Source organism: Neophocaena asiaeorientalis, unplaced genomic scaffold (assembly GCF_003031525.2).
Source record: "Neophocaena asiaeorientalis asiaeorientalis breed wild unplaced genomic scaffold, Neophocaena_asiaeorientalis_V1.1 scaffold51, whole genome shotgun sequence".
Taxonomy (NCBI): Eukaryota; Metazoa; Chordata; class Mammalia; order Artiodactyla; family Phocoenidae; genus Neophocaena; species Neophocaena asiaeorientalis.
This window is the reverse complement of record NW_020173335.1, coordinates 1,520,029-1,547,331: the sequence shown is the minus strand read 5'-3', so window position 1 is coordinate 1,547,331 and position 27,303 is coordinate 1,520,029. Positions and strand designations below refer to the sequence as shown.

Here is a 27,303-nt window from a genome sequence, read left to right as displayed (position 1 = left end):
AACTAAGAAAAAAGAGAGAAGACACAAATTACTAGTATCAGAAATGAAAGAGGGGGGACTTCCCTGGTGGCACAGTGGCTAAGAATCCACCTGCCAATGCAGGGGACACGGGTTCAAGCCCTGGTCCGGGAAGATCCCACATGCCACGGAGCAACTAAGCCCGTGTGCCACAACTACTCTAGAGCCTGTGAGCCACAACTACTGAAGCCCACGTGCTTAGAGCCCGTGCTCTGCAACAAAAGAAGCCACCGCAATGAGAAGCCCATGCACTGCAACGAAGACCCAACACAGCCAGAAATAAATAAATAATTTATTTTAAAAAAAATAAAGTGGTAATTTTTTATTATATTTTACCACAATAAAAAATACATAAAAGTTACTTGATTTCTACCCAATTTCCATATTCTAATAGGCTAGTATTGACCACTACATTTCATGTTTAGCTTAAGTTTAGCTTTTATCTCATTAACTACTCTAGATCTTAGGTAAGACAAATCTTATTTAACTTCTTGCAGCCATTGAAATAAAGGTATTCCATATTAGCCATATGTTATCTATTTCTATTTAATAGAATAAACCAAATAGCTTACCATCTGAAATACATCAGAGCCTTCATCAAAATCCACCATAGCAAAAAATATCCTGTTGGTAAATGCACTGGAATATCGCCAGGAGTTTGCCAGGATCTGGAATTCTTCATCAGCTTGCCTGGATGCAATCGGATTTGTGAAGATAACACATAAAACATTTTTTAAAGCAATCTAATGCAAGTCAGGCTCTGCTGACAGGGTTAGGACAAACCTTAGGACAAACCTTGGAAAACACTGCCACTGTTTTGGCATAAGAGAAGCCTTATACCAAGTGTTGGGGATTTCACCATGAAGTAGTGATTACTTAACTCTGCTTCATACTTTGTGCCTACTCCTTATCTCAAAGCTCCTTCAACATTCGCTGGAAGAAAGTCTAACTAGATTGTTTCTACACCAATTTTTTTTTTAAACATCTTTATTGGGGTATAATTGCTTTACAGTGGTGTGTTAGTTTCTGCTTTATAACAAAGTGAATCAGCTATACATATACATATGTTCCCATATGTCTTCCCAATTTTTTAATACCCTAAATTACTTCTAAGAGTTCAAAGACAAGGTTGAAGTACTTCTCAGAGAAATTAGACTATAATATTAATCTATTTAAGAAATCTAAAGTACAAAATGCTACTTAGTAAGAATACAGTCTGATGAATTATTACAGTGAAAAAGAAGAAGAATCTAAGGAATTGAGATTAATTGAAACCTCAGGCCATATTTTACCTTTCCCTGATCTCCCATATGCTTTCAGTTTTTAAGATCTGACAATTTTTCATTTCTGATTATCTTTTAACTCTATCCTTCCCCATTTATTTTCATTGTTATCATCTAAAGTCAGATCCTTAATATCTGAAATTAGAACATTAAAACCCTAACTCTACTTTCTCCTCCTCCAATCCTTCTTACATTGCAATATATATCAGTCTTCCTAAATGACTACTTTCTTGATACTCCTCCTCTTCTCAGAAACCATTGTTGCTTTTCTATTACCTTCAGAACAGTCTCCAAGCTCTTTCACTGGTTATTCAAAGTTCTTTATCATCTATTTCCAAATAATGCATCTAGCTTTTACATAGCCTTACTACTACTCAACCTCAAACATGATCTCTTAATTCCAGCACTTTACGCCTATCTCTGTACCCTTGCACACATCATTGCTTCTAATCAGAATATCCTACTGCTATGTAAATCTGATCCATCTGTCTAGCCCTAGTACAAGTCCTATCTTCTCCATTAGGCCAACCCTAACCACTCCTCTTATATGTCCTTCCTGAAATTTTATAGCATTTATTATGTACAGAATTCATTTGGTACTTAATCATAAATTGTCTTATATTGCCAGCTAAATTTTCATATGTGGAACTGATTTCCCTAGCCGGATGATAAGGATAGCATATCTTTCTTATACTTTTCATCCTGATAGCACCAAATATATAGTATTACACACATTGCTGTTGCTTAGTTTTAATTATTTGAATGAGTTTAGGAAAATGTGCTAATTTACAATTTGGTCTTGTAAAAAGTAAGACAGTATTAAAAACTTTAGTTATTAAGAACTCCATTAATTTGCATTTAATACAGAATTATGAAGGACTTTGTTCATTCCCTGACATTTTTGTATACTCATGATTGCTAGTGAGTAAACTGACTGAATTATAGAGTAATTCCAGAGTTTAAGTTTATTCACAGTTAATACCTACTATTGTTTTTCCTTCTTCTACTTACTTTTAATTTATACTCAGCATAACAGCCATCCCTAAAAAAAAAAAAAAAGCACTCTGGTACCAAATCCCTTGACTATCTCCTACCTCTGGGGAGAAAATCCTTTAAAAAGAGTTAGAAAGGCTTGGGGTAGCATAACACACTATTCTGAAAGAAGGCTGTCTATTCCTTCACATGGGCTCAGGCTATCAGAATTTGAAAAGCCTCCAAGATTTTACTAAGTTAGTTTTTCACAGGGTAACTTTGTCGTTTCATTTAAAGTGAATTCCCAGATCACAATACTGATCTAAAAAATAAGTAAATAAACAACAAAAAGCAAAAGCGATTTTATTTTTTAGTATCCACTATTTTTAATTATCTATAGTACTTTTGTTTAAAGAAATGTCTTTTTTCCTAAGATCATTCAGAAATAGTAAAATAAAATCAACAAACCATTGTTTGATGAAATGTTAAGTGAGATTAGTCTCGATTTCTAAGGTTTAAAATTACTACAAAATAATCTAGAAAAAAGAAACACCTCTAAATCATGCATCTTTGTTTTCTAAAAAAGTTCTCTTGTAATCCCAAATTTTGGATGTAGCCACCATTATTGCATTAATAAATATCTATAGCTTTGGGTAGACCAGTTAACATATTGGAACCTGTTTCTTCCAAAAATGAGAGAATATTTGCTTTACGTACCTTCTGGGGTTGTTGTGATAAAACAAGAGTATGAAGTTGAAAGCACACACAAATAATAAAACACTACATCAATGCTATTGACATGCATTTATATAAGTTGATACCAATTTATAAGATGATTGTTAGATTTTTTTATGTTATTTCTAGGATGGTTACCATGAAACTTTATCCTTGCTCTTTGTCCCTCCCCCAATAATATGGACCATCAAGAAAAGACTATAAAAGAGTAGTACTATTATGTGTTACTACAGACACTCTAAGTAACGTATATACATTAATTGTTTATGTACCCACTGAACTAATTTCATTCTTCTGGGGTTGAGATATGGTTAAAATCTTATGAGTTATTTAATTTTTAAAGTGTAGTTGAAAGGTCATACTTGCACACGACACATTGTCTATGAAGTTGGAGAGCAGTGAACATGACAATAACGGAGTAGTTTCTCGGTGGGGCTTTAACAAGGCGACGGAACTTGTCTCCATTCATTCTTATTACAGGCCTTTTATTGGTCCATTCCATCAGTTGACTAACCTTTTCAGATAACACCATCTAAAAAAAAGACAAAGACAGCATGCCATTAATACTCTCAACTTGGCATTTAAAATTTCTTTTAGCTAGAGAACTTACTTAAAACCAAGACTAATAAGCAGAGGTACATAAAAAATGTGAAAGAACTAAAAATTAAATTTAGTACTTGTGCCTGATGATGATAATTATTCTTAAAATTACATTATTTCATGATGAGATTTAAATGTATATTGCAATACTACATTTTTTTGTGAATTACTTATTTCCTAATAAATAAAATAAGATAAAATAAAAAAACCTTTCATTGGCTAAAGATTCCAAAGAAAGTGAGAAAAGCCACTCTACCTGATTTTAAGGTTTATTATATAGCTACATAAAAGGATAGATACATATAGATCAATGGAACAGAAACAAGAGCCAGAAACAGACGTACACAAGTATAGCCAACTGATATTTCACAAAGGTGCAAAATCAACTCAGTACAGAAAGGACGGCCTTTTCAATAAATGGTGCTGAAGCAACTGGACATCCATAGTCAAAAATATGAACCTCAAACTAAACTTCACACCTTATACAAAAATTAATTAAAGGGGCTTCCTTGGTGGTGCAGTGGTTAAGAATCCCCCTGCCAATGCAGGGGACACGGGTTTGAGCCCTGGTCCAGGAAGATCCCACATACCGAGGAGCAACTAAGCCCGTGTGCCACAACTACTGAGCTTACAACTACTGAGCCTGCACTCTATAGCCCACGAGCCACAACTACTGAGCTTGCCTGCCACAACTACTGAAGCCCTCGTGCCTAAAGCCTGTGCTCCACAACAAGAGAAAGCCACCACAATGAGAAGCCGGCTCACCGCAACAAAGAGTAGCCCCTGCTCGCCACAACTAGAGAAAAAGCCTGCACAAAGCAACGAAGACCCAACACAGCCAAAAATACATACATAAAATAAAATAAATAAATTTATTTTAAAAATTAATTAAAAATGGATCACATACCTAAATGTAAAAATGAAAACTATTTAAAAATTAGGAAAAAAATATGGGAGAAAATGTTCAGGATCAAGGGGTAGGCAAAGAGTTCTTAGACCTGACACCAAAAGCACGATTCATAAAAAAGGAAAAAAAAAAGGTAAACTGGACCTCATCAAAATTAAAAACTTTTGCTCTGTGAAAGACCCTGTTATGAGGATGTGAAGACAAGCTACAGAGTGGGAGAAAATATTTACAAACCACACATCTAAAAAGGATTAGTAGCTAGAATATATTTTCTAAAACTATCAAAACTCAACAGTAAAACAAACAAAATAGGCAAGACATGAAAAGATTTCATCGAAGATGATCTACTGATGACAAAGAAACACACAAAAAGATGTTCAACATCATCAGCCGTTACAGAAATGCAAATTAAGAGCACAACGAGCTATCACTACACACCCGTTACTAAAATAAAATATAGCGACAGTACCAAATTCTGGCGAGGATGTAGAGAAACTGGGTCTCTCATACATTTTTGGTGGGAATGTACCATGGTACAGTCACTCTGGAAAACAGTTTGGCAGTTTCTTTAAAAAATTAAGCAAGCACACCATTGTAAAGCAATTATACTCCAACAAAGATGTTAAAAAAAATTAAGTAAAATATACACTAACCATACAATCCAGCAACTGCACTCCCAAACATTTATCTCGGAGAAATGAAAATTTACGTCTACACAAAGAAAGAGCTACATTTTGTTTGTTTCTTTTTAAAAGCCAGTCATCATGAGGCAATGGAAGAGAAGCATGGTTAGTCAATGAGAATTTCAGTTTGAAATAAACGCAATCATATTCATTTATCTTTCCCCTCACCTCTACCCTTATGTTCAAACTTTGCAAGAGTAGTAAGAAGATGGGAAAAGATAAAAAAAGAAGTGCAGAAGAATCTCAATGCAGAGTTAATGCTAATTTATGGTTTTGTTCTTCTTTACAGGGATATGTTTGTAAAGGGCTGGGAAATCATGGAGTGGTTCACTATTCAGAAGCATTTGACCAATTACATTTCCCATTACTTACACTGAAGTTTGGCCAGGGCACTGGCATTCAAACTTTAAAAATAGTTCCTTCTCATTAAATTCAATCATCAAAGAACAGATGTTAGGATGTGCCTTTTCAGTTGGGAAGTGGATCAGGAACCTAATAGAAAGATAGCACTCTTTGAAAGATAGGTGTCAGTAATGCAAATGAGTTGCCTCAGACTTAGGCTAAGAAAAATAATCCCTGGAACCAATAAGAATAGCTTCTATGGCTTTAGTCATCCCAACAAAATTCTCAAAGAATGCACGTCTAGTGGGTTTAGTGGGTTTTAATTGAATGACCCTAAATGGTTTTCCTGGGTGGTCAAGGACCCAGGACACAAGCATATTAATCCCCCCACCCCTGCTAGATGTTTCACAACACTTTTTACCTGTGTTATAGCACTTATCATTCTAAGACAATTTGATATCTGTTTCCTTCTCTAGATTATTAGCTACTAGAGAGCAGACACACATAGTACTTTACCATATAGTAGGCATTCAGTTAGTGTGTACTGAATTTCTGTTTAACAGAACCTAGCTGGGAATGGACTCACTTGCATCATTAACATATAAGGAAAAAAAGACGATTGCACACATAAACACTTAATAGAAATGGGATTTTTTTTTAATTTCAGGAAGGCAACAATAACATGGATTCTAAAAATGCATGATTTACCTTTAAAGCATGCCTGAATTCAGGCAATACTGAAAAAAATTTTACTTCCTGAGTACACTTCTACGAACAATAGAGAAAGATGGCATAAAAAATAGTTTTGTAGCAGATATAAAGTAATTCCAGTAAGAGCCACAAAATGAATATGCTACACATGGAAAAATGAATATAGTCTCTAATAAGCCCACAGAGAAATATATACACTCGCAGAAGACTGGTATAACAAATAATTAACAAGACTTGTGGAACAATGAATGCTACTAAGGAAACAGGTTGTTGGGGGAGGGATAAATTAGGAATTTGGGATTAACATATACACAGTACTATATATAAAATAGATAACCAACAAGGACCTACTGTATAGCACAGGGAACTATACTCAATATTTTGTAATAACCTACAAGGGAAAAGAATCTGAAAAAGAATACATATGTGTATAACTGAATCACTGTGCTGTACATCTAAAACTAACACAACATTGTACATCAACTATACTTCAACTTTAAAAAAAGGAAACAGGTTGGTGGTAAAGGCAGTGGAAGAGAGTGAACTAGAAGGCAGATAGGACAAGGAACAAGGGGTGGAGGCTAGTTCATCTTTAGCAGTAGAATTAGTTACCAAAAATTGTCAAGAATAGGGATATTTGATTTAAAATAAGGCTGTATAAATTAAACTCAGTTTTTCTAAAAAATGAATTCTTATTATTTGATACAGACTTAATGATCCTCTTGGCTAAGAGAACAATATTAGTTCACAGAAAATATGCATTCTATATTCTAAAGCAGTCATTAATTTTGTTATATTTTCAAATTAAATTTGACAGTTACCAGCAAATTCAAACATAATTTGCCTATTTTATTCACCATGGCTACAGATACTATTTCAGGCTCTTTTAGAAAAAAAAAAAGTAAAGCAGTAACAGGTATAGTTTCATATAGTCTATCTCTATTCAACCACATAGATATATGTTCATTCCAATAAAACAAATGTATGTGCTTTGAATTAGTGGTAAACATGTGGAGTCTTCTTAAACAAAGTCTTGAATAGGTCTATGTAAAAAATGTATTATATTCCTCTTCTTGTTTATTAACAGACTGGAAAGACCAGATTTCTGGCTATACAATCCCCAAATAACTTATCAAGTAGAAGAAATTAGTTCAAAGGAATTACAAATTCTCTTTAAAGCTCTTATAAATGGGATTATTACCTCAAAAGACTGCTTATTACCGAGGCAATTAATTAGGTTACTTTCTCAGTTCATTTTTTTTTAAATGAACTAGTTTTAAACTTCTACAATAAAAGTACATGAACATAGCTTGGGACATGATAATTAGAAGCTATAATCCTTATTCACAATGACCTAATCTTTTAACATTTTAATATATATTAAAGTAAGCCCATCTTGATTTTATGGAGAAAAGAGCAGTTACTATTTGGAATGCTTAGTACGTATGTGTCAGGCAGCAACTTCTCTCCTTATAGAATGAGTATTTAATTCAATCCTCAGAACAACACTATGAGGTTGAATACTCTATTTTTAGTTCATTTAAATGTTGAGTAAACAGGATCAGAGAGGTTAAGCAACTTGGCCAAAGTGCCATAGTAAGACACAGAGCTAGGATTCAAACAGATCATTCTAAACCAAGGTTTCTCAGCAGCAGGGTAACTGACATCTTGGGCCAGATAATTCTTTTGTGGGGAGCTGTCCTGCACATTGCATGTTGAGCAGCATCCCTGACCTCTACCTATTAGATGCCAGTAGCATCACCAGCTGCCAATAACCAAAAATGTCTCCAGACATTGCCAGATAACCCTTGGGAAGTAAAATTCCCCACTCCCTCTTGAGAACCACTGTTCTAAACTGAAAAGGATTTTCACAGTCCGATTTAAGCTTTTATAATCTTATTATGTATTCAAAACTATTTTTATTAATTACCGATCGGAACACAATGTAAAAGAAAGACTTGGTGATAAAGTAAATCAAAACTTCCCAGAGCAAGCCCTTAGCATAATGGATAATACACTTACTAGGTCCATGTTTCTCAAAGTGTGGCTAGTATAAAGGAGCCTGTTAAAAGTGCAGACTTCTAGGTTTCATCCTCCAGTAAATTTGATTCAGTAGATCTACATAAGCCTTACTCAAAGGATGCTGATTAGCAGGGTTAGCTGATAAAAAAGACCAAGCAGCATGCCTGAGTGAGCCACATACTGTCTCCAATACCCAAAACTGTCCAATAAGGTGCTGGGTTTCCTGTTTGGTTTAGTGGGCCAAAGAGACAGCCATTTTTCCATGACCACAACAGGAATTGAGTATTATAAATCCACTGCCTTAGTCCCAAGGAACTTTGCTTTGTGCGCAGGCCCTTGGACTTTGTCGGGTTTATCAGCTACTGCTCCTGGCTACCTCTGTAATATGAGAGCACCACCACCAAGGTCATTGAGACTGAGGCTTTTACTTGTCAACAAGGCATCATCCATATAGTGAAAGCTTTAAACATGGAAGGGTAGAGGAACTTATGCTAAATCCTGACTCACCAACTGGTAGCAAATGGCACGGGACCTTAGGTACCCCTAGAGAATACTATAAACATATATAAGAGATCTTGCTACCTGAAAATGAACTGACCTTGATCCTCAAATATCAGTAAGATGGCACAGAAGGTGTTAGTGATGTCTAAGACTGCATACCACTTGTCATCAGTCTGTGTAATAGATTCAGTTGCAGTTGCAATGTCTGGAACAGCCTGGGCTATGGGAGCAACAATTGAAATCAGTTGGTAATAATCTGCTATAAGGCTTCAGTTCCTGTTAGTCTTTTTTCACTGGCCATTGAGGGCTGTTGTGAGATATTGCATCACTTACCACCTCTGATGCCTTTAAATCTTTAATCAAGGCTGTGATTTCCCTTTCTCTTCCTAGGGAGCTCTTTAGCTTCTGGTGGATTCCAGGAATACAGAATTTTAACATGTACCTCAAGTGATTCCTTTTTTTAAAATTTATTTATTTTATTTATTTATTTTTGGCTGCATTGGGTCTTTGTTGCTGTGGGCAGGCTTTCCCTAGTTGTGGTGAGCGGGGGCCACGTGCATGGGCTTCTCATTGCGGTGGCTTCTCTTGCTGCAGAGCACGGGTTCTAGGTGCACGGACTTCAGTAGTCGTGGTGCGCGGGCTCAGTAGTTGTGGCTCACAGTCTCTAGAGTGCAGGCTCAGTAGTTGTGGCACACAGGCTTAGTTGCTCCATGGCACGTGGGATCTTCCCGGATCAGGGATCAAACCCATGTCCCCTGCGTTGGTAGGTAGATTCTTAACCACTGCGCCACCAGGGGAGTTCCCCAAGTGATTCTTTATACACTGAAGTTTGAGTACTACTGCTCTACATTTTAATTCTTAAGGGTAAGGACTACGTCTTATATAATTTCTATGCAATTACACAGGGAAAATAAATAAACATTAAGCAATTCAAATTATACACAACAGGAAATAATACACCATTCCTAAAAATAAACCACCACCTGATCTTCCTGAAATGGTTGAAGAATGTGATATATTCTAGATAACTCAAATATAACACCTTATCTAGGAATAAACCTACCTAAGGAGACAAAAGATCTGTAAGTGGAAAATTATAAGACACTGATGAAAGAAATTAAAGATGACACAAATAGATGGAGAGATATACCATGTTCTTGGATTGGAACAATCAACATTGTGAAAATGACTCTAATACCCAAAGCAATCTACAGATTCAATGCAATCCCTATCAAACCACCACTGGCATTTTTCACAGAACTAGAACAAAAAAATTCACAATTTTATGGAAACGCAAAAGACCCCAAATAGTCAAAGCATCTTGAGAAAGAAAAACGGAGCTGGAGGAAGCAGGTTCCCTGACTTCAGACTATACTACAAATGAAGAGATATGGGAACATATGTATATGTATAACTGATTCACTTTGTTATAAAGCAGAAACTAACACACCATTGTAAAGCAATTATACTCCAATAAAGATGTTAAATATATATATATATATAAAACACCTTAATAATTCCTAGACACTTCTTTCACTAGTCCTCTTTTGTCTCTTCTGTTATATGATTTTATAAAGGAATTTCTCTTTTTTCACATTTGAGTTAAAAGTTTTCTTGATCGGAGTAAATCGCTAGTACTGAAGAACCTTCTTCCTTAGGATGCCTCTTATCCGTTGTCAAGAGCCCATTGTTTGGGTACTGAACGCTATGCCTTAGAAATAAAAATTTTGTTTCTCTATAGGCTCTACACTAAGTCCCACTATTCGCTCTCTAAATATTCCTTTATCTTCCAAAGTCATAACCTTCAAAAGTAAAGGATTAATATATCACCTGTGACCTTCAGGTCCTTCTATTTACTCTTTAATACTTTAAAGTTGTTAGTAGGAAAGATATTTTCCAGGGACTATAGTACATAAAGGTAGGAGGTTTATCAAGTGAGCTCAACTCAAAAAAGTAATTGATTTGGAAACAACTCCTATTGCAAATACTTTTTCCACTACGGTTTTAGAAAAACATTTGAGAAAATATACCCATCCAGTTTTAAAATTTGCACTGGATATATTTATTTAAAACAAAATAAAAGTTTACTATGAAAAAACATTAAATTTATAAGCAAAGACTTTCACAATCAATTGGTATCTCCCCTTCTTGGAGTACATTACTCTACTTTCGACTATTTAAATAAAACAAAAAGCAGAGTAATAATATTCACAATTAAAATATAATACTTACCAACAAAGTTAAGTAAGCTTAAAGTCTTTCTCTTCTCTTGAAGCATTTAAATTATTATGGCCACAAAATAATCCCACTAACAGGAAGTCAGTTAATATCTCTAATTCTGTTAGTAATAATCAAGTACGATGAAAATTTTAGGACTACAAGGGATTAAGAGGACCAAGAAAGTGCAGTAACACAACACTGCACTAATTTAACTTTATTCTACTTGCTTGCATAATATGTATCCCAATTAGCTCTAGCAAAATAGATTAAGCCTTAACAACTACAAATTTTCTTATTATCACTAAATATCACTCAGCAAAGATAGCATATAGCAGTCAGTGGTCCCCAACCTTTTCGGCACCGGGGACTGGTTTTGTGGAACAGTTTTTCCATGGACGGGGTGGCGGGGGATGGTTTCGGGATGATTCAAGTGCATTACATTTATTGTGCACTTTATTTCTATTATTATTACATTGTAATATATAATGAAATATTTATACAGCTCACCATAATGCAGAATCAGTGGGAGCCCTGAGCTTGTTTTCCCTTGCCGCTCACTGATAGGGTTTTGATGAGTTTGCAAGCAATTGATTTATTATGGTCTCCGTACAGTCAAAGCTCTCTGCTAATGATAATCTGTATTTGCAGAGCATCAACGCCTCACCTCCACCTCAGATCATCAGGCATTAGATTCTCATAAAGTGTGCGCAACCTAGCTCCCTTGCATGCGCGGTTCACAGTAGGGTTCGCACTCCTATGAGAATCTAATGCCCCCGCTGATCTGACAGGAGGTGGAGCTCTGGCGGTAATGTGAGCAATCAGGAGCGGCTGTATTTCGCTCGCCCGCCCGGCGGCCCTCCGCTCAGTCCCTGCTGTGAGTCCCGGTTCCTAACAGTCCACGGACCGGTACCAGTCTGTGGCCCGGGGATTGGGGACCCCTGGTATATAGGAATCCACTATAATTTAAATCTAAATTCTGATGCTGCCATTAAGATTACTTTTGAATTTCAGAAGTAATAAAGCTAAGCATCAACAGTCTGAATTCCTCTAAAATGCACCTCCCTTTCCCCCAAAACTTATTTCATTATATCTGTGTTCTAGACCATCAGGGTTTATTCATAAAAATTCTTCATATTTTTAGCTTTCTTAATAATCCACTAGCCTACAAATGTTAGTTTAAAAAATTCCTGGTTAAGGAATAAATTTTCAACTCCATCCTTAAATTACAAGTGAGACTGAACAGACCTGGAAACATAATTGGCAGATAATGACTGAAGGAGAAAGACAGTGAACAGAGAAGAGAGTATCTGTAATCCTTAAATGCTATCTGCTCCATTCTCAGTTCACATACTTCTTGCACAGGGCTAAAATATACCACTGTCCCCTGTCCTTGATGTTTATTTTTGGAGGATGTCTCAATTTGTTTGTTTTGCAATGCTACTGAGCCTTTTGTTCTTGGTAATAAGGTATTTTCTAAGTAATTGCTGGGGTTTTGCGCATGTGATACTTTCATGCATCACTTCTCAAAGCAATGTCAAAGAATACAGAAGTTTTTTCCAATAATTGCCTGCCTTGTCAAAATATGCAGATAATTTTATTTTCTGAATAATCTTCATAAAAACAATATAAAAAGATCAATTGAAAAATATTTTATACTGCAGAGGAACACAATCTTATTTTATTTTCTATCAATAATATTCATCTAATGTCTTCTACATACCAGGTACTGCATTAGGCACTTTACAGCCCTCATCTCCTTTAATTCTCACAATACAAAAGAAGATAGGCATTTTCCCATTCTACTGATAAGGAAAATGAGACTCAGAGTAACTTGCTAAAGATCACTTGGGTTGCATTAACATATATGATCTTTAAAATTTTACACAATTTTTTGAAAACTGAGCTAACAGGAGGAAAACTATCTGCCACCCTAGCACTATTAAGACCATTTTTTAATGTTTCAGTATGCTTTGTGCATTCATTCTTTTCCAGGGAATTCCCTGGCAGTCTGGTGGTTTGGACTCAGGGCTTTCACTCACAGGGCCCAGGTTCGATCCCTGGTCAGGGAACTAATATCCCACAAGCCACACAGTGTGGCCAAAGAAAAGAAAAAAAAAGACACTCTTTTCCATACTATTTTTCTATTACAGATTCCCAGAAGTAGATCAAGAAATATGGATAATTTTTTACAAGTGAAGAATTGCCAATTATTATTTTTTTTAAATATTTATTTTCGCTGTACCGTGTCTTAGTTGCAGCATGCAGGATCTTCCTTGCATCATGTGGGATCTTTAGTTGTGGCATGCGGACTCTTAGTTGCGGCATGCATGCGGGATCTAGTTCCCCGACCAGGGATCGAACTCAGGCCCCCTCCATTGGGAGCTCAGAGTCTTACCCACTGGACCACCAGGGAAGTCTTGAAATATGGATAATTTTGTCAAAGACCATGCCTTTTCATTTTTATCATGCTGCCTCCCTAAAATGACACCAGTTGCAAGAATAAGCAACTTTCTTTCTACCAGAGGGGGAAATAATTCACCATAAAAATAAAATAAGTCACTGCAAAATAAGCCTTTGTGGCCTAGCAGAGAGCATATGATTTGGAGTCAGACAAGGGGTAGAATCCCAGCTCAGCCTCTACAGCTGTGCTTCTTTAGGCAAACCCCCAACATCTCTCTTGCTCAGTGTCAGTTTCCTCACCTTTCAAAAAGGGCTAATACACTGCAGGGTTACTGTGAGGATTAGAGATAATGCATGTAAACCATAGTGCATGACATGTAGAAGGCATTGAATAAATATTAGAGAATAAGTCAATGTTCCAGTGAAAACACTGTTACAAGTGTAAGTAATCCGATAAGTAGGGTAGCATTTCATTTAACAACAGACAACTATGAAGAACTTGAGTGATTTTTAATTATATTCATTTAGGAGAGGTGTCTTTTTTTGTTGTTCTTCTCTATTTTTTTTAAATAAATTTATTTATTTTATTTATTTATTTTTGGCTGCATTGGGTCTTCATTGCTGCACGCAGGCTTTCTCTAGTTGTGGCAAGCAGGGGCTACTCTCCGTTGCAGTGCTTGGGCTTCTCATTTCGGTAGTTTCTCTTGTTGCAGAGCACGGGCTCTAGGCACACAGGCTCAGTAGTTGCGGCTCTCAGGCCCTAGAGCTCAGGCTCAGTAGTTGTGGTCCACAGGCTTAGTTGCTCCGCGGCATGTGGGATCTTCCCGGACCAGAGCTCAAACCTGTGTCCCCTGCATTGGCAGGCAGATTCTTAACCACTGCTCCTCCAGGGAAGCCCTCTATTTTTTTTTAATTGAAGTGTAGTTGATTTACAAAGTTGTGCTAATTACTGCTGTACAGCAAAGTGACTCAGTTATACAAGAGAGGTGTCTTTTTAAACATAATACTTAGATTATAAGATCATACATTATCCTACCATTTAAAGCCAAATCTACTATGGTGGATAGACCTGGGATTTTTTAAAAATAATGTTTACAAAAATTGTAAGCATTTTGCAACAGAACGTCTATATTTTTAAACTGTCTCTAAGTAGTATCACAGTAATCTCATTATTAAAAAGTCCAAAACATGCTCAGTTACAGGGGAAAGGTATAAAAACGAAACCAACTTTACCAGCCTATGTTTATTCCTTGTTTACTGATGAGAAAATCCAATTTTAGATTGTGAAACCTAAACAAACCCTCAAGTGAAAGAACAGATTGCTGACTTTATATGTACACAGTTAATTAATTAATTAATTAGATGTTTATTGACAGATACTGCTAGGTGTGAAAAAAATTAATTTAAAAGTGTCTGTATTCATAACCAATATTTTATAATAACTATAAATGGAGCATAATCTTTAAAAATGGTGAATAGCCATGTTGTACACTTGAAACTCATATAATATTGTAAATCAACTATACCTCAGTTAAACAAAAGTGTCTGTATTCAAGATGCTCACAGTCTAATGCGAAAGACTGGTATATAAACAATGACAATACAATGTGCTGAATTCATCTCAATTCACCTAGGGGAACCAGGAAAAGCTTAGTTGAGAAGGAAGGTAATGTTTGAACTAAGAGTTGAAGAGTAGGAACCCTCAGGTGAATGAGGGAGTGGGGTGAGGGAGAAGAAGGGAGATACTCCAGCAAGTATAGATACTTGCAAGAGAGTATAGAAAGATCAAGGCAGGAATTCCCTGGCAGTTCAGTGGTTAGGACTCGGCACTCTCACTGCCGGGGCAAGGGTTCAATCCCTGGTGGGAGAACTAAGATCCCGCAAGCCATGCGGCCAGTAGAGGGCGGAGCTTGAATTGAGATGAGCCTGGAAAAAGCAGATAGGGACAGACTACAGAAGTCCTTTTATACTTTGCAAAATAGGTTATTTTAACCTTTCGGTTGTCAGTTTTTTACCTTAGCATCTCTGGCAACACTATGAAGGATGAGTTCAAGGATGACCAGTTAGGCAGTTATGGCAAGAGATTTGCAAGAGCGATAAGGGTCTTGAACAGTGGCATGATGGGAAGGGAGTTAGAATCTGATTCCTTAAAAACATTTTTTTATTGAGATAAAATTCACGTAACATAAAATCCACCGTGTTAACAATTTTAAAGTACATAAAACATTATTAATCATTAGAGAAATACAAATCAAAGCTACAATGAGATATCATCTCACGCTGGTCAGAATGGCCATCATCAAAAAATTTACAAACAATAATTGCTAGAGAGGGTGTGGAGAAAAGGGAACTATATGTATAACTGATTCACTTTGGTATAAAGCAGAAACTAACACACCATTGTAAAGCAATCATACTCCAATAAAGATGTTTAAAAAATAAAAAATCAAGTACATAATTCATTGCTAATTCCTTTTGAAAGTAATCTATCCCCTGCTAGGCTCTTCTGCTTCTAGTTTAGTGAGAGGTTAAATGAATAAATAATTTAATATATATATATATTAACATAAAAGGCCTCTAGAATATAAAACTATGTATTGCTTTACATCTTGTTTTCCATGTAAAAATGGCTTGGAACCCTCCTAAAAAAGCACATAGATTTCTAGTTCCAGTGTATGAGCCTGCTCATTTCACCATTACTTTGAAAATTGTATATTTTTAATTTTACTTTTTGCCAATCTATTAATTAACTCGTTTTAATATGCTAGCTTATTTTTTTCTTATGGAATAGTACACATATTCAAAAACAGAGAAGATAGGTTCTCTTAAATTCAGCTCAAGTTGACAAGCATCGGAGATGTTTAAATGGCATTTTAAAAGTGCCTGTACAGGTATCGTGTACTAGAAGGAGGCACAGAATGTACAGGAAATAGCATAAGACTGACTGACCTAGGATTTCAGTCCTTGTTCTGCAACAGTTAACTGTGCAAGTTTAGGACTTGGGTTTCCTCATTTATAAAATTAGAGAGCTTAAAGAATCGCTAGTAATCTGTAAAGCTCTAAGAGCATACGGCTCTACACATGTTTCAAAACAACAATGTTAAAATTCCTCAGCTTGGATTGCTTAATGGTGAGTAAAGAATACTGTATCTCCTCCACTTGCCAAAGTCAGTAAATTCCACGAGGAGGAATCTTAGTTTTGTTCACTTATATACACTAAGCTTCTCACAACAGCGCCTGGCGCGCTTGATATTTGGTAAATCATTGAAAATGGTTTAAGAGCTTCACTCCGGTAACTTGTTTTGAATCAATTATTTGGACAATGAAATAAATTTGGCATAGCTCCGCTCTTCTGTTTACTCCTCTCATTCCTGAAGTGAAAATGCTACAAAATATATAGTTCTCACACGTCTAAAAGGGAGCTACATCTACTGACAGAAGAAAGACTCAGATATTCTACCCCTTGGACCTAAAGTCGAACTTCCCGCCACCACCTGATGGGGCCCATACTCAAAGAAGTGTCAAAACTCGTAGCTATGTACAGCCACAGGCCTATAGAAGCCAGCTTGTCACCTACTCCACCCCACTCTCAGACTCTACAGTCCCAGAAGACAAGGTATTACAGTTTCTTCTCTCGCGAACCCCACAATTCCAAAAACGGCGGAATTGGAGCCGCCAAAGGTACAGAATCGGCGGGGAAAAGGGATCGGGAAGGACAAAACAGACCCTCTCAAGCCCCACTCGTTGGGAGAAGCCCGTGTTGCTGGAAACAGCGTCCTCACCTCCTTCTTTCTCTGGGCAGAGGCTGAGGGAACCCCGTAAACGAGCAGCAGTGCCACCGCTACGGTCGCAGAGACGCACCAAAGCCACCAACGCGCTGCCATGTTCGCTTCTCTCCTTCCTAGAAGGGAAACTTTCCTGGGGCTGGGTCTGAGGGTTGGGCGTGAGAACAGACAAACCAGCCCCCTCGCGCCTCCTCATTGGTCCAGCTCAACCCTACCCGTAGTCCCCTCACATTACGTCAGGGCGCTGTACAGCCAGACGCCCGCTAAAAGACGTTTCACTTCTAATTGGTCTCTGTTAGCCAATAGAAAAATGACAATCTGGAGGTTTTACATTGGTCCGCTAAGGATGAGGGACCGCCCCTTTCATTAAACGTAAAGATGGCGGGCTTAGCGGTTCTTCAAATACGCGTGCGCAGTTATGAAGCATTGCGGTTTTTCAGCGTCCAAGCTGGCTTAGGGTTGTTAACGACAGAAACTTTTTCCCGGAGACTCTTTAGAACTCTTTGAACACCTCTTTCGTGTAATATTCTAGAAAAATTGGACCTAGCCACGTGATTGATAGGAGCTATCCAAGTCCCTTATTTGGCCTCCAAAGTATTTCATATAAAAAAAAAAAAAGAAAGTTGGGGCTTCCCTGGTGGCAGTGGTTAAGAATCCGCCTGCCAGTGAAGAGAACACGGGTTCGAGCCCTGGCCAGGGAAGATCCCACATGCCGTGGAGCAACTAAGCCCGTGTGCCACAACTACTGAGCCTGAGCTCTTGAGCCCGCAAGCCACAAATACTGAAGCCTGCGCACTTAGAGCCCGTGCCCTGCAACAAGAGAAGCCAGGACAATGAGAAGCCCGCGCACCGCAGCGAAGAGTAGCCCAGGCTCACCGCAACTAGCGAAAGCCCGCACACAGCAAGGAAGACCCAACACAGCCAAAAAATAGGTAAAAGCAGGAAAGCAAAAACAGTGTTACTGAGGGATATTTTCAAAAGTGAATGAACAAGAGCTTGTTGAATACCTTGTGTGTCCCAGGAACTGTGCCACATGTGCTGAACACAACAGACATCAAAAGTTATATTCTAAAGTGTTTATTCATGGCAAACCTTTAGGTTTATTAGGTAGGCACCAACAAGTACTTAAATTTCTGTTATAGACAGCAAAAATTTTTTTTTTACTTGCCGTTCTTTTGTTTGAGGGATGGACGCAGCACTAAGGTTGTAAGAAAGCACTTGTCTTTTTAAAGTTTTTGTGTCATAATCGGTTTTCTTAAATATCCAGTTCCCTTATCTAAAAAATAATAAAAATCCTACATAGCAGAACTTTCCACTTTTTTGGCCCAGTTCTGTTTACCATTGTGGGTTGTAAAACTGGGATAACGGAGAAGAATAATATACTCAAGAGGAAAACCACCAACAAAACCAATTGCATGTAATTTGGATTTATTTTGATGCTGTGGAATATCATATGACCATTCTTTTAGGCCCTGCTGAGAAACACACGGAGAGGAAAATAATTTCATTAAGTTGGAGAGACAAGGAGATGGGTATGGAAGGGAAAATAGTTGCTTCTGAAGAGATGTGATCTAGAGATATGTAAAAAATTAAAACGTTTACAGACACTCGTAGTAAGAAAACTTTTTAAAAAGGACACTGAGACATGCCATATGATTCCATTTATATGACATTCTAGAAAGGTAGAGAACAGATCAGTGACTATCAGGGGCTGGAGGTGGGGAGAGGGACTGACTACAAAGGGGCCACACAAGGAGATTTTTTGTGAGGATACAGCCTTTCTCTCCTTAATTATTGGGGTGGTTACACACTGTTTGTATTTGTCAAAACTCAGAAGACTACACTAAAAAAGAGTGAATTTTACTGCATGTAAATTTAACAAATAAAAAATTAAGATAAGTTTTTTAAGTACACAAAAATCTCACCTATCATTTTGGCAAAAATTCAATACGTGATGTCATTGAGTCTGTGGGGAAACAGGCACCCTCATACATTGCTGGTGGGAATGAAAAATGGAGGATAACTTAATATCTAATGCATTTATCCTTTGATTCAGCAATCCCACTTGTAGGAATCTACTCCAACAATAAGAAAATATATGCTCACAAATTTGTTCATTTCAGCACTATTTGTAATTGAAATATTCTCAAAACCACCTAAATGTTCAAATATAGGAGAATGATTGAATATACTATGGTACATAAATACCATGGAGTATTTCACAGCTGTAAAGAAAAGGAATGAGGAAGAACTCTGTAAATGATATGGATTTTCAAGATCTATTGTTAAAGTGAAAAAACCAAGTGCAAAAGTACATACATATTATGCTACATTTGTGTAAAATAGAAGAGGAAATAAGAAAATATATATGTTTGCCCATTTTGCAAAAGGAAACACAAAAAGCTTAAATCAGAAACTAATGAAATTGGTTACCTACAGAAGGTGGAGAAAATGGAGTAGAAAAGTTATGAGAGGGAATGACACTTCTCTAAGTACACCAGTTTTGTATAGTTTTGACTTTTGAAATAATGTTAATATTTTAAAAATAAAATATAAAAGCAAATCATATGGTTTTGCAAGATGAAAAAAGTTCTGGAGATGGATGGTGGTGATAGTTGTACAACAATGTGAATGTACTTAATACCACTGAACTATACACTTTAAAATGGTTAAAATAGTAAATTTTATGTTATGTATATTTTACCACAATTTAAAAAATAAGTTAAACATTTAAAAATCACATCAGTAAGAATGGGTTAAAAAACTGAAATTGAATACAAACAGAAAAAAGGGAGCACAACTCTATTTCAAATGAAAAAAAACCACACTAAAAAAAAAATAATCTGAAAAATTTATGAACACAGTACCTTGATTACATACCATTAGTCTAAAGAAAAAAACACAACTACAAGCAAATCTTAAACTCTACTAGGTAGATTTGTTTTTCATAGTGATATGAGCAAAGCAATTCTGAAAATATATTGTGTATAATGTAATATGTAAAAACACTGATGTTGAGAGCCAGGATTCTCACTGTGTAAGAAGGGAGATACAAATATGAAATGAGGGAAAGTAAAAAAGAACTTTTGGGGGTTGGACTGGAATTGGAAGTATTTGTATAAATTTATCATTCATGATATATATTCCTAGCTCTATTCACAGGAAGGACTAGAAGCAATGACACTCCAATATCAATGAGCAAACCTAGTGCCAAATCTAGGTTGCTAAATGCCATCCCTGAAATAAATTGGGGCTCCTTAGGGAAATGGTTGATTCCAGTGCTGGGGCAGGGAAAGTACAAGATGAGCCTTGTGTCAGAAAATAAAGATGTGCTCAAAAAAAATGACGGCGATGTCAAAAAAATACATATAAGCCAGCTTGAAGGGAATCTTACTGACCACATCTGAGACTATTGAGCATTAAAATAAATCATGATAGCAATGGATTATAACCTATGGAATCCATGGATCCACACTGATAGTGAACAAATAAATAGGGGAGAAGATCAAACTCCTCTTTATAGTAGAACACTCAGTATTAAATATGGAAGGAATGATAGAGTTAGAAAATCACCATTTTGCAACTTTCATACTAATAATTCTTTTAGGCAAAAATCATCAATGGATACAAAAACTAGTGGGTGGAAGTTTGATAAAGAACAGGATATATACATAGTCTGAATGTATTCCTCACGTTACTTATTAATGACAAAGGGAAAAACAGTAACTTTATACTATAGGAACTTGGAGGTCACCCTTTTGATCAAATGATTAAAGTTGGCATTATCAATAATGGGACAAGCTAATATTATAGGCTTCCTGATAAGATGCCCTAAGAAGACATATCTGTCATGTAGTATTCCTGTCAGAAGTGCATTAACTGAATCTAATTAGGAGAAAACGTCAAGCACACAAAATTTGACGGAACTTTTACAAAATAACTGGCCTGTACTCTTCAAATATATTACAGAGCACAGACCTGTGGAGTCAGAAGGTCCGTTACCAGTTGTCACTTACAATTGCCTAATCTTGATTCTGCACCTCACTTCCTTCATACGTAAGCTTGAGAGTATAAAGTTTACCTTAGTAAGAAAAAAATTAGTGCCGTGAAAGACAAAGAAAGGCCGAGGAACTGTTTGATTTTCTAGGAGACTAAAGACATAACTTAAATGTAATGAGGTGGCTGGACCTAGAGTCTGTCATACAGAGTGAAGTAAGTCTGAAAGAGAAAAACAAATACCTTATGCTAACACATATATATGGAATCTAAAAAAAACAAAAAGGTTCTGAAGAGCCTAGGGGCAGGACAGGAATAAAGACGCAGACGTAGAGAATGCACTTGAGGACACGGGGAGGAGAAAGGGTAAGCTGGGACGAAGTGAGAGAGTGGCATGGACATATATACACTACCAAATGTAAAACCGATAGCTAGTGGGAAGCAGCCGCATAGCACAGGGAGATCAGCTCGGTGGTTTGTGAGCACCTAGAGGGGTGGGATAGAGAGGGTGGGAGGGAGATGCAAGAGGGAGGAGACATGAGGATGTGTGTATATGTATAGCTGATTCACTTTGTTATAAAGCAGAAGCTAACACACCACTGTGGAGCAATTATACTCCAATAAAGATGTTTTAAAAAAAAGACATAATTAAATTCAATACAGGGAACTGGATTGAATTTTGGATAGAGATATTGGGGTAATTGGTGAAATTGGAATATGAGCTGTACTGTCTCAATATTAAAATTTCTGAATTTAATAACTGTACTGTGGTTATGTAAGAGAATAGCTTACTCTTAGGAAATGAACCCTGAAGTATTAACAGGTAAAAACACATGACGTATGCAAGTTATTCTCAAATGGTTCAGAAAAAAAGAGATGCATTTATATATACATCTTTTATGTACATGTATTTAATCACACACACAAAGAAAACATGTGGCAAAATATTACCAAGTGGTGTACCTTGGTAATGGGTGTACAGGAAGTCTCTCTCCCCCAATATTTTATTATGAAAATATCCAAATATACAAAGTGAAAGAATTGTACTCTGAACACACACCGCTAAGATTCTACAATCAACAATTTGTTAAATTTGCTTTATCACATATTTATCTACATACTAATAATTCTTTTTACTGTTCTTGCAAGTTTCCTCATAACTTGAAATCATTTCAAAATTAAAAGTTAAACGAATTAGTAGGTAGTAATAGGAAAAAAAGTAAAGAAATGAAGGAAGTTTGGAGGGAACAGAAAGTACTGCTAGTGTGGAGCGAGATACAAGCTCAGTCTTCTAAAACACTATCTTGAAGCTGGTGCCTTTGATGTCTCAGTCTGAGATCAATGTCTCAGCTCTCCTCTATAGATCCCTAAACCTGGCTTCGAGGCCAGGGATTCTCTCATTGTTACGCAAATATCTTGGTATGTCATTTACAAAGTGTAAAACTTCGTTTCCCACAAGGCGTTTATCCTTCCGTGCTGTAAAGAGGACAAATTCTATAGGTTTTTTACAGGTCTCGCGAGATTCATCAAATCTCTTTAACGAGCTCAGCAGGAAGCCATTTTGTTTCTCAGGGCGCTTTGCAAGGGTACTAGAGGTGAAATTGCAAGAAGTCGGCAACTGCAGTTGCCGCCGTTCTGTCTTCAGCTTCACGATGTTTCCCTTGGCCAAAAACGCACTAAGTCGTCTCGGAGGTGAGCAAAAATTGTGAGCACATCTTTTCCAACTGCCTTTATCCGTTGTCTTCGTGGTCTTTCGTGCCCCTTCCTTCCATGTGCATCTCGACTTTATTATTCTAAATGCTCTGTCTCCCACCTCACCCCAAGTAATTGGGGAAATGTTCTTAGCATTAGCCTAATCGCTCAGCGTTTCTGTTTGGGTTCCCAGCTTTCTTTTGTTACTGGAGTCATAACCCAGCTCTGCTTTTTTTTTTTTTTTTTCGGTAGCCTACGATTTCAAGGGAGACACTTGGTGAACACTTCTCATTCCTTAAGTAATTCCATAAACTTTAGCTTTGGGGACACGTTTACCCGCAAATGGAAGAGCCTCTTCTCCAATTCTTGGTTTCATTGCAGGGAAACAACCTAAATGGTAGCACTGCAGCTTTTATGTTATTTGTGGATTATTAACTAAATAATTGTGGTCATTTTTTTCTTACCTAAAAGTTAGGCAGGTACAGGGAAATTTTGAGACCAGCATTATGTACTAAGAATGCACTAGATTGGAGAGATAAAAGTCATTTCCATACTTGATTTGCACTGAAGGTGACCTTGAGTAACGTGAGCAGTTTTACAATGAAAGTGACCTTAAACAACTACCGTTTAGCTTCTTTAGCCATCTTTTTATTTTCTGTTTATGGAGTCATTAGAAGTATTACTAGATTGTGTTCTAAATGCTCAAGCACCTTTGACAATAACCAAAAAATAGTTGTCTGACCGGTTTTTCATATTCCAAAAGCCACGTCTATTATCTCTTTCACTTTGGGCAAATGATTTAACCTCTCTCAACTTCATTTTCCTCCTTTGTAAAATAGGGGCTTAGTAAATAATACCTACCTCGTAGAGTTGTTGAGGATTATATGAGATTACCAATAAGTGGTAACTGAACCATTTCTTGTCACAGAGAAGAGGTCCAAAGAAATCCACTTGGGTGACCTGAGTGTTGAGGTCATGAGGTGTTCCAGAATTGCTTGCTTGGTAATCTTATTTTCTTTGCTTTTTGAGCAGGTAGGGCCTTGTACCTCAGGAAAGGGGTTTGGGGGTTGTTATTTTCAATGTGGAATTCATATGCTCACTTTTTAACTGCTCTAGAGCAGATTATATTGGGAAATGTTTGTAAATTTGCTCATCCCAAGTGTGACTAAAGGTGAAAAAAACTAAGGCACTTAAGCGAAGAAACCATTAAATGGTCAAATAACTATCCTGAAATAACCCATTGTATCACATTATATCAAATAACCCATTGTATCACAAAACCCATTATATTCATAAGTGCTAGTGAATGGGCAACATTGCTGTTTCTTTAATACGTTTTTCATTACATACCTTTTGAGGCTCTAAAACAATAAGGACCTGCTACTTAGATTGGAGAGGAAGAAAAAAGCAGCTGGAAATATGCATTTTCCAGTCTTGGCTCTTTCCCAAGCCCCCCAAGTACCTCCAGAGGCAGGTTGAAACTCTTTCTACTAAAATAGCAGTAATAGCACAGCTTTCATGTTGTCATTCTGCTCAACAGCTTTTATCTCTACCAAAAAAGTGGCCCTCCATGAACCTTTCTAGTTTTACCTCCTGTTACTAATTTATTTACCTTGTCCTTCAAACGTAATTTGTTTTCTAGGACACTGGGTTTTCTGTCTCCGCTTTTTTCAGATTCGCCTTTGCCTATATAACCAAATCCTACCTGCTATTCAAAGTGCTTAGCTAACATTCTGCTTCCTTGTATTATAGTGGTTTGTGTCTTTGTATCTAATAGCCTGGCTACATAACCAAATCCTACCTGCTATTCAAAGTGCTTAGGTAACATTGTACTTGCTTTTATTGTAATGGTTTGTGTCTTTGTATCTAATAGCCCCCCCTAGAGTGGAAGTTACCCAAGAACAGGGTCTGTGTCTTACACATTTCCATATACCCCATTTCTTTTAGCATGGTGCTATAGTCATTAGTAACTTTTTTAAAAAGTCGAGATTACTCTAGTTTTTGGAGGTTTTGGGGTAATTTTAAGGTCATAAACATTTAGCGTGCTTTAATGATTTTGAGTTTATTTACCCCTTTATGTTGTAAGTTGTTGAGCACTGCTGAGTAAACTTTAGTGAAATTCAAAGTAATAAATACTCAAATTAATGAAGTAGGAGCTAAGTTCAGAGGTTATACAAATACCAATTTGTCATGGATGTTACTGACATCACTTTTTCTTGGTTTTTCCCCTCAACATTTTATTGTGGAAAGTTCCAGACATATCGAAAAGTTGGAAGAATTGTATAATAAATACCCACATACCCACCACATAGATTCAACTAACATTTTGCTGTATTTGTTATATCACATATTTGTCCATCTGTCAATCTTATTTGTGAAGCATTTCAAAGTATTCTACTTTGCTTTTAGCTGCAATATGTTTTAACATTTTATTATACTGCATAATACTGTAGAGTTAACGTCCTTGGCTTTTGTGTGTGGCAATATCAATTACACATGTTCTCTTTTCCTGATAATTGATAGATATGCTCCCGTATTCTCTTTTCTTTCCCCCTTTAAGTTCGAAGCATTCCGCAAACAATGGCAAGGCAGAGCCACCAGAAGCGGGCACCTGATTTCCATGACAAATATGGTAATGCTGTATTAGCAAGTGGAGCCACTTTCTGTGTTGCTGTATGGGCATATGTAAGTACTGTTGATTGATAACCTGTTTTAGATGTTTTTTATTCCCATTTATCTCATGTATTCAAAATGTTTTCACACAGTATACATTTCTAGTTAGGAGGGGCTTTAGAGATTTTCTAACGTAATTACCTACCTAGTGCAGGAATTTCTTCCTCAACATTGAGCATTCATCCGTCATCTGTTCTTAACATTTCCGATAACAAGTTGCTTAGTGGATCAAAAGGCAGTCTTCTCCATATTGTGTAGCTGGTTGAAAAGATCTTATGTTGAGTTAAAATCTGCCTCCTTCATATTTTACCCATCATTTCATTGCAATACAGAAATTCTGATCACATTTCCATGTATCAGCTGTTAGATATTAGAAGATTCCTATCATGTCTCCTGGATCTTCTCTTTCATATTAAACATTCTTAGTTCTGTTGATCATTTTTTTGTTATATGATTTCCAGGGTTTTCACCATCTTGGTCACCTTTCTTTGCTTAATCAACCTTTCTTCTATAGAAGAACTGAGTACAGCATTTCTGATGGATGACATATAAAGTGACTTGCTTTTAATATTTTAGTTTTTTACATCTTCATTTACCAATCTACTTACCAGTCACTGTACTTGCTGGTTAAAAATAGGAGTCTTGAAGTTATAATAAATATATAAACTGATTTTAAAAGATATGAAACAACCCTTGCCTTAATAATCAAAGACTTTATTAATAGGCCTTTTTCATTCTTATTTTGATCTTCCTGAAATCAGATATATTATTAAAATAAGTGTGTGTACTTAATTGGAAGAGTAAACAGATGTTGAACAAATGTGTGATCGGGGGCACTTTTGGAAGTGAAGTGCTACTTGAAGAAGGGATATTATAAAAGTCCTCTTTGGCAGTATTTAGGTAGTCGTGGTTGAGTGCAACAATGTTTTTGAGGATGTAGTATAGAAATGTGATATACAAATTTGAATTAATTAAATGAAATTTAAAATGTAGTTGCTGAGTCACACTAGCTACATCTTAGTTGCTCAATAGCTGTATGTACCTAGTGGCTAACTGTATTAGTGCAGATATAGAACATTTCCTTCATCTCTGGAAGTTCTACTGAACAGCACTGCTCTAGAGAATTAGGACAGCAATTAGGTTTGGCCTACCTGGAGGGCACTGTATCCCAGGTGACTTTCTGTGTGTTTTTAACCTACAGTGCAGAATACCTTTGCCACTTTAGGAAGTACTCTCCAAGGGAGAGTGGGCTCTGGTTTAAACATATAACTGACAGCATTTTAATTCTTACAGACAGCAACACAAATTGGAATAGAATGGAACCTGTCCCCTGTTGGCAGAGTCACCCCAAAGGAATGGAGAGAACAGTGATCATCCCAGCTGGTTTAATACTGAATTGTTTCAAAATCAACTCATAATTGATGCCAAGTAAAAGCATTATGTACCCATTAAAATATGGCGTGATTGAAGAAATAAAGTACATTTGAAAACCTCATTGTAGATTTGTTTGTTTCTTTTGTAAATGAAACCAAGCTTGATCATTTTTATTTATTTAACCTTTGTGTTAATATTAAAGTTGAAACACTGTACAACTTCTTGAATAGCTTTTCTCTGTTAGGTAGTGTGAAAGGAAAGTTTGGCTGTCACCTAGGAGTCAACTTTATAATAGGCTGAAATTACAGTTTATGAATAACTGATCACAGTTATTTTAGGGCATCTATGAGTTTAAAATTTGGTGTCCATATCTTGGTTATACCTACTAC

The 27,303-nt window shown here is 36.6% G+C and overlaps 2 protein-coding genes across 3 annotated transcripts in view; one reads left to right on the top strand and one right to left on the bottom strand.

Annotated features, from left to right (window-relative positions):
• MAGT1 (magnesium transporter 1) overlaps positions 1 to 17,336 on the bottom strand; it is a 44,401-nt gene extending 27,065 nt beyond the window's left edge. The window contains exons 1-3 of one of the 2 annotated variants that reach the window (XM_024746144.1): positions 17,177 to 17,336; positions 3,371 to 3,540; positions 591 to 708 (exon numbers count right to left, since the gene is read on the bottom strand). In XM_024746144.1, coding sequence (XP_024601912.1) covers positions 591 to 708; positions 3,371 to 3,540; positions 17,177 to 17,278 — 390 coding nt within the window. In that variant the 5' untranslated portion in view covers positions 17,279 to 17,336. The remainder of the gene's footprint in view (positions 1 to 590; positions 709 to 3,370; positions 3,541 to 17,176) is intronic. The other variant, XM_024746143.1, reaches the window with a different exon arrangement.
• A 5,371-nt stretch (positions 17,337 to 22,707) lies between these two features.
• On the top strand, positions 22,708 to 27,035 carry COX7B (cytochrome c oxidase subunit 7B). Its single transcript, XM_024746087.1, has 3 exons — positions 22,708 to 22,867; positions 25,428 to 25,552; positions 26,834 to 27,035. Exons 1-3 carry the CDS (start codon positions 22,828 to 22,830, stop codon positions 26,909 to 26,911), a joined length of 243 nt encoding a protein of 80 aa, XP_024601855.1. The 5' UTR covers positions 22,708 to 22,827; the 3' UTR covers positions 26,912 to 27,035.
• Positions 27,036 to 27,303: the final 268 nt, after the last annotated feature.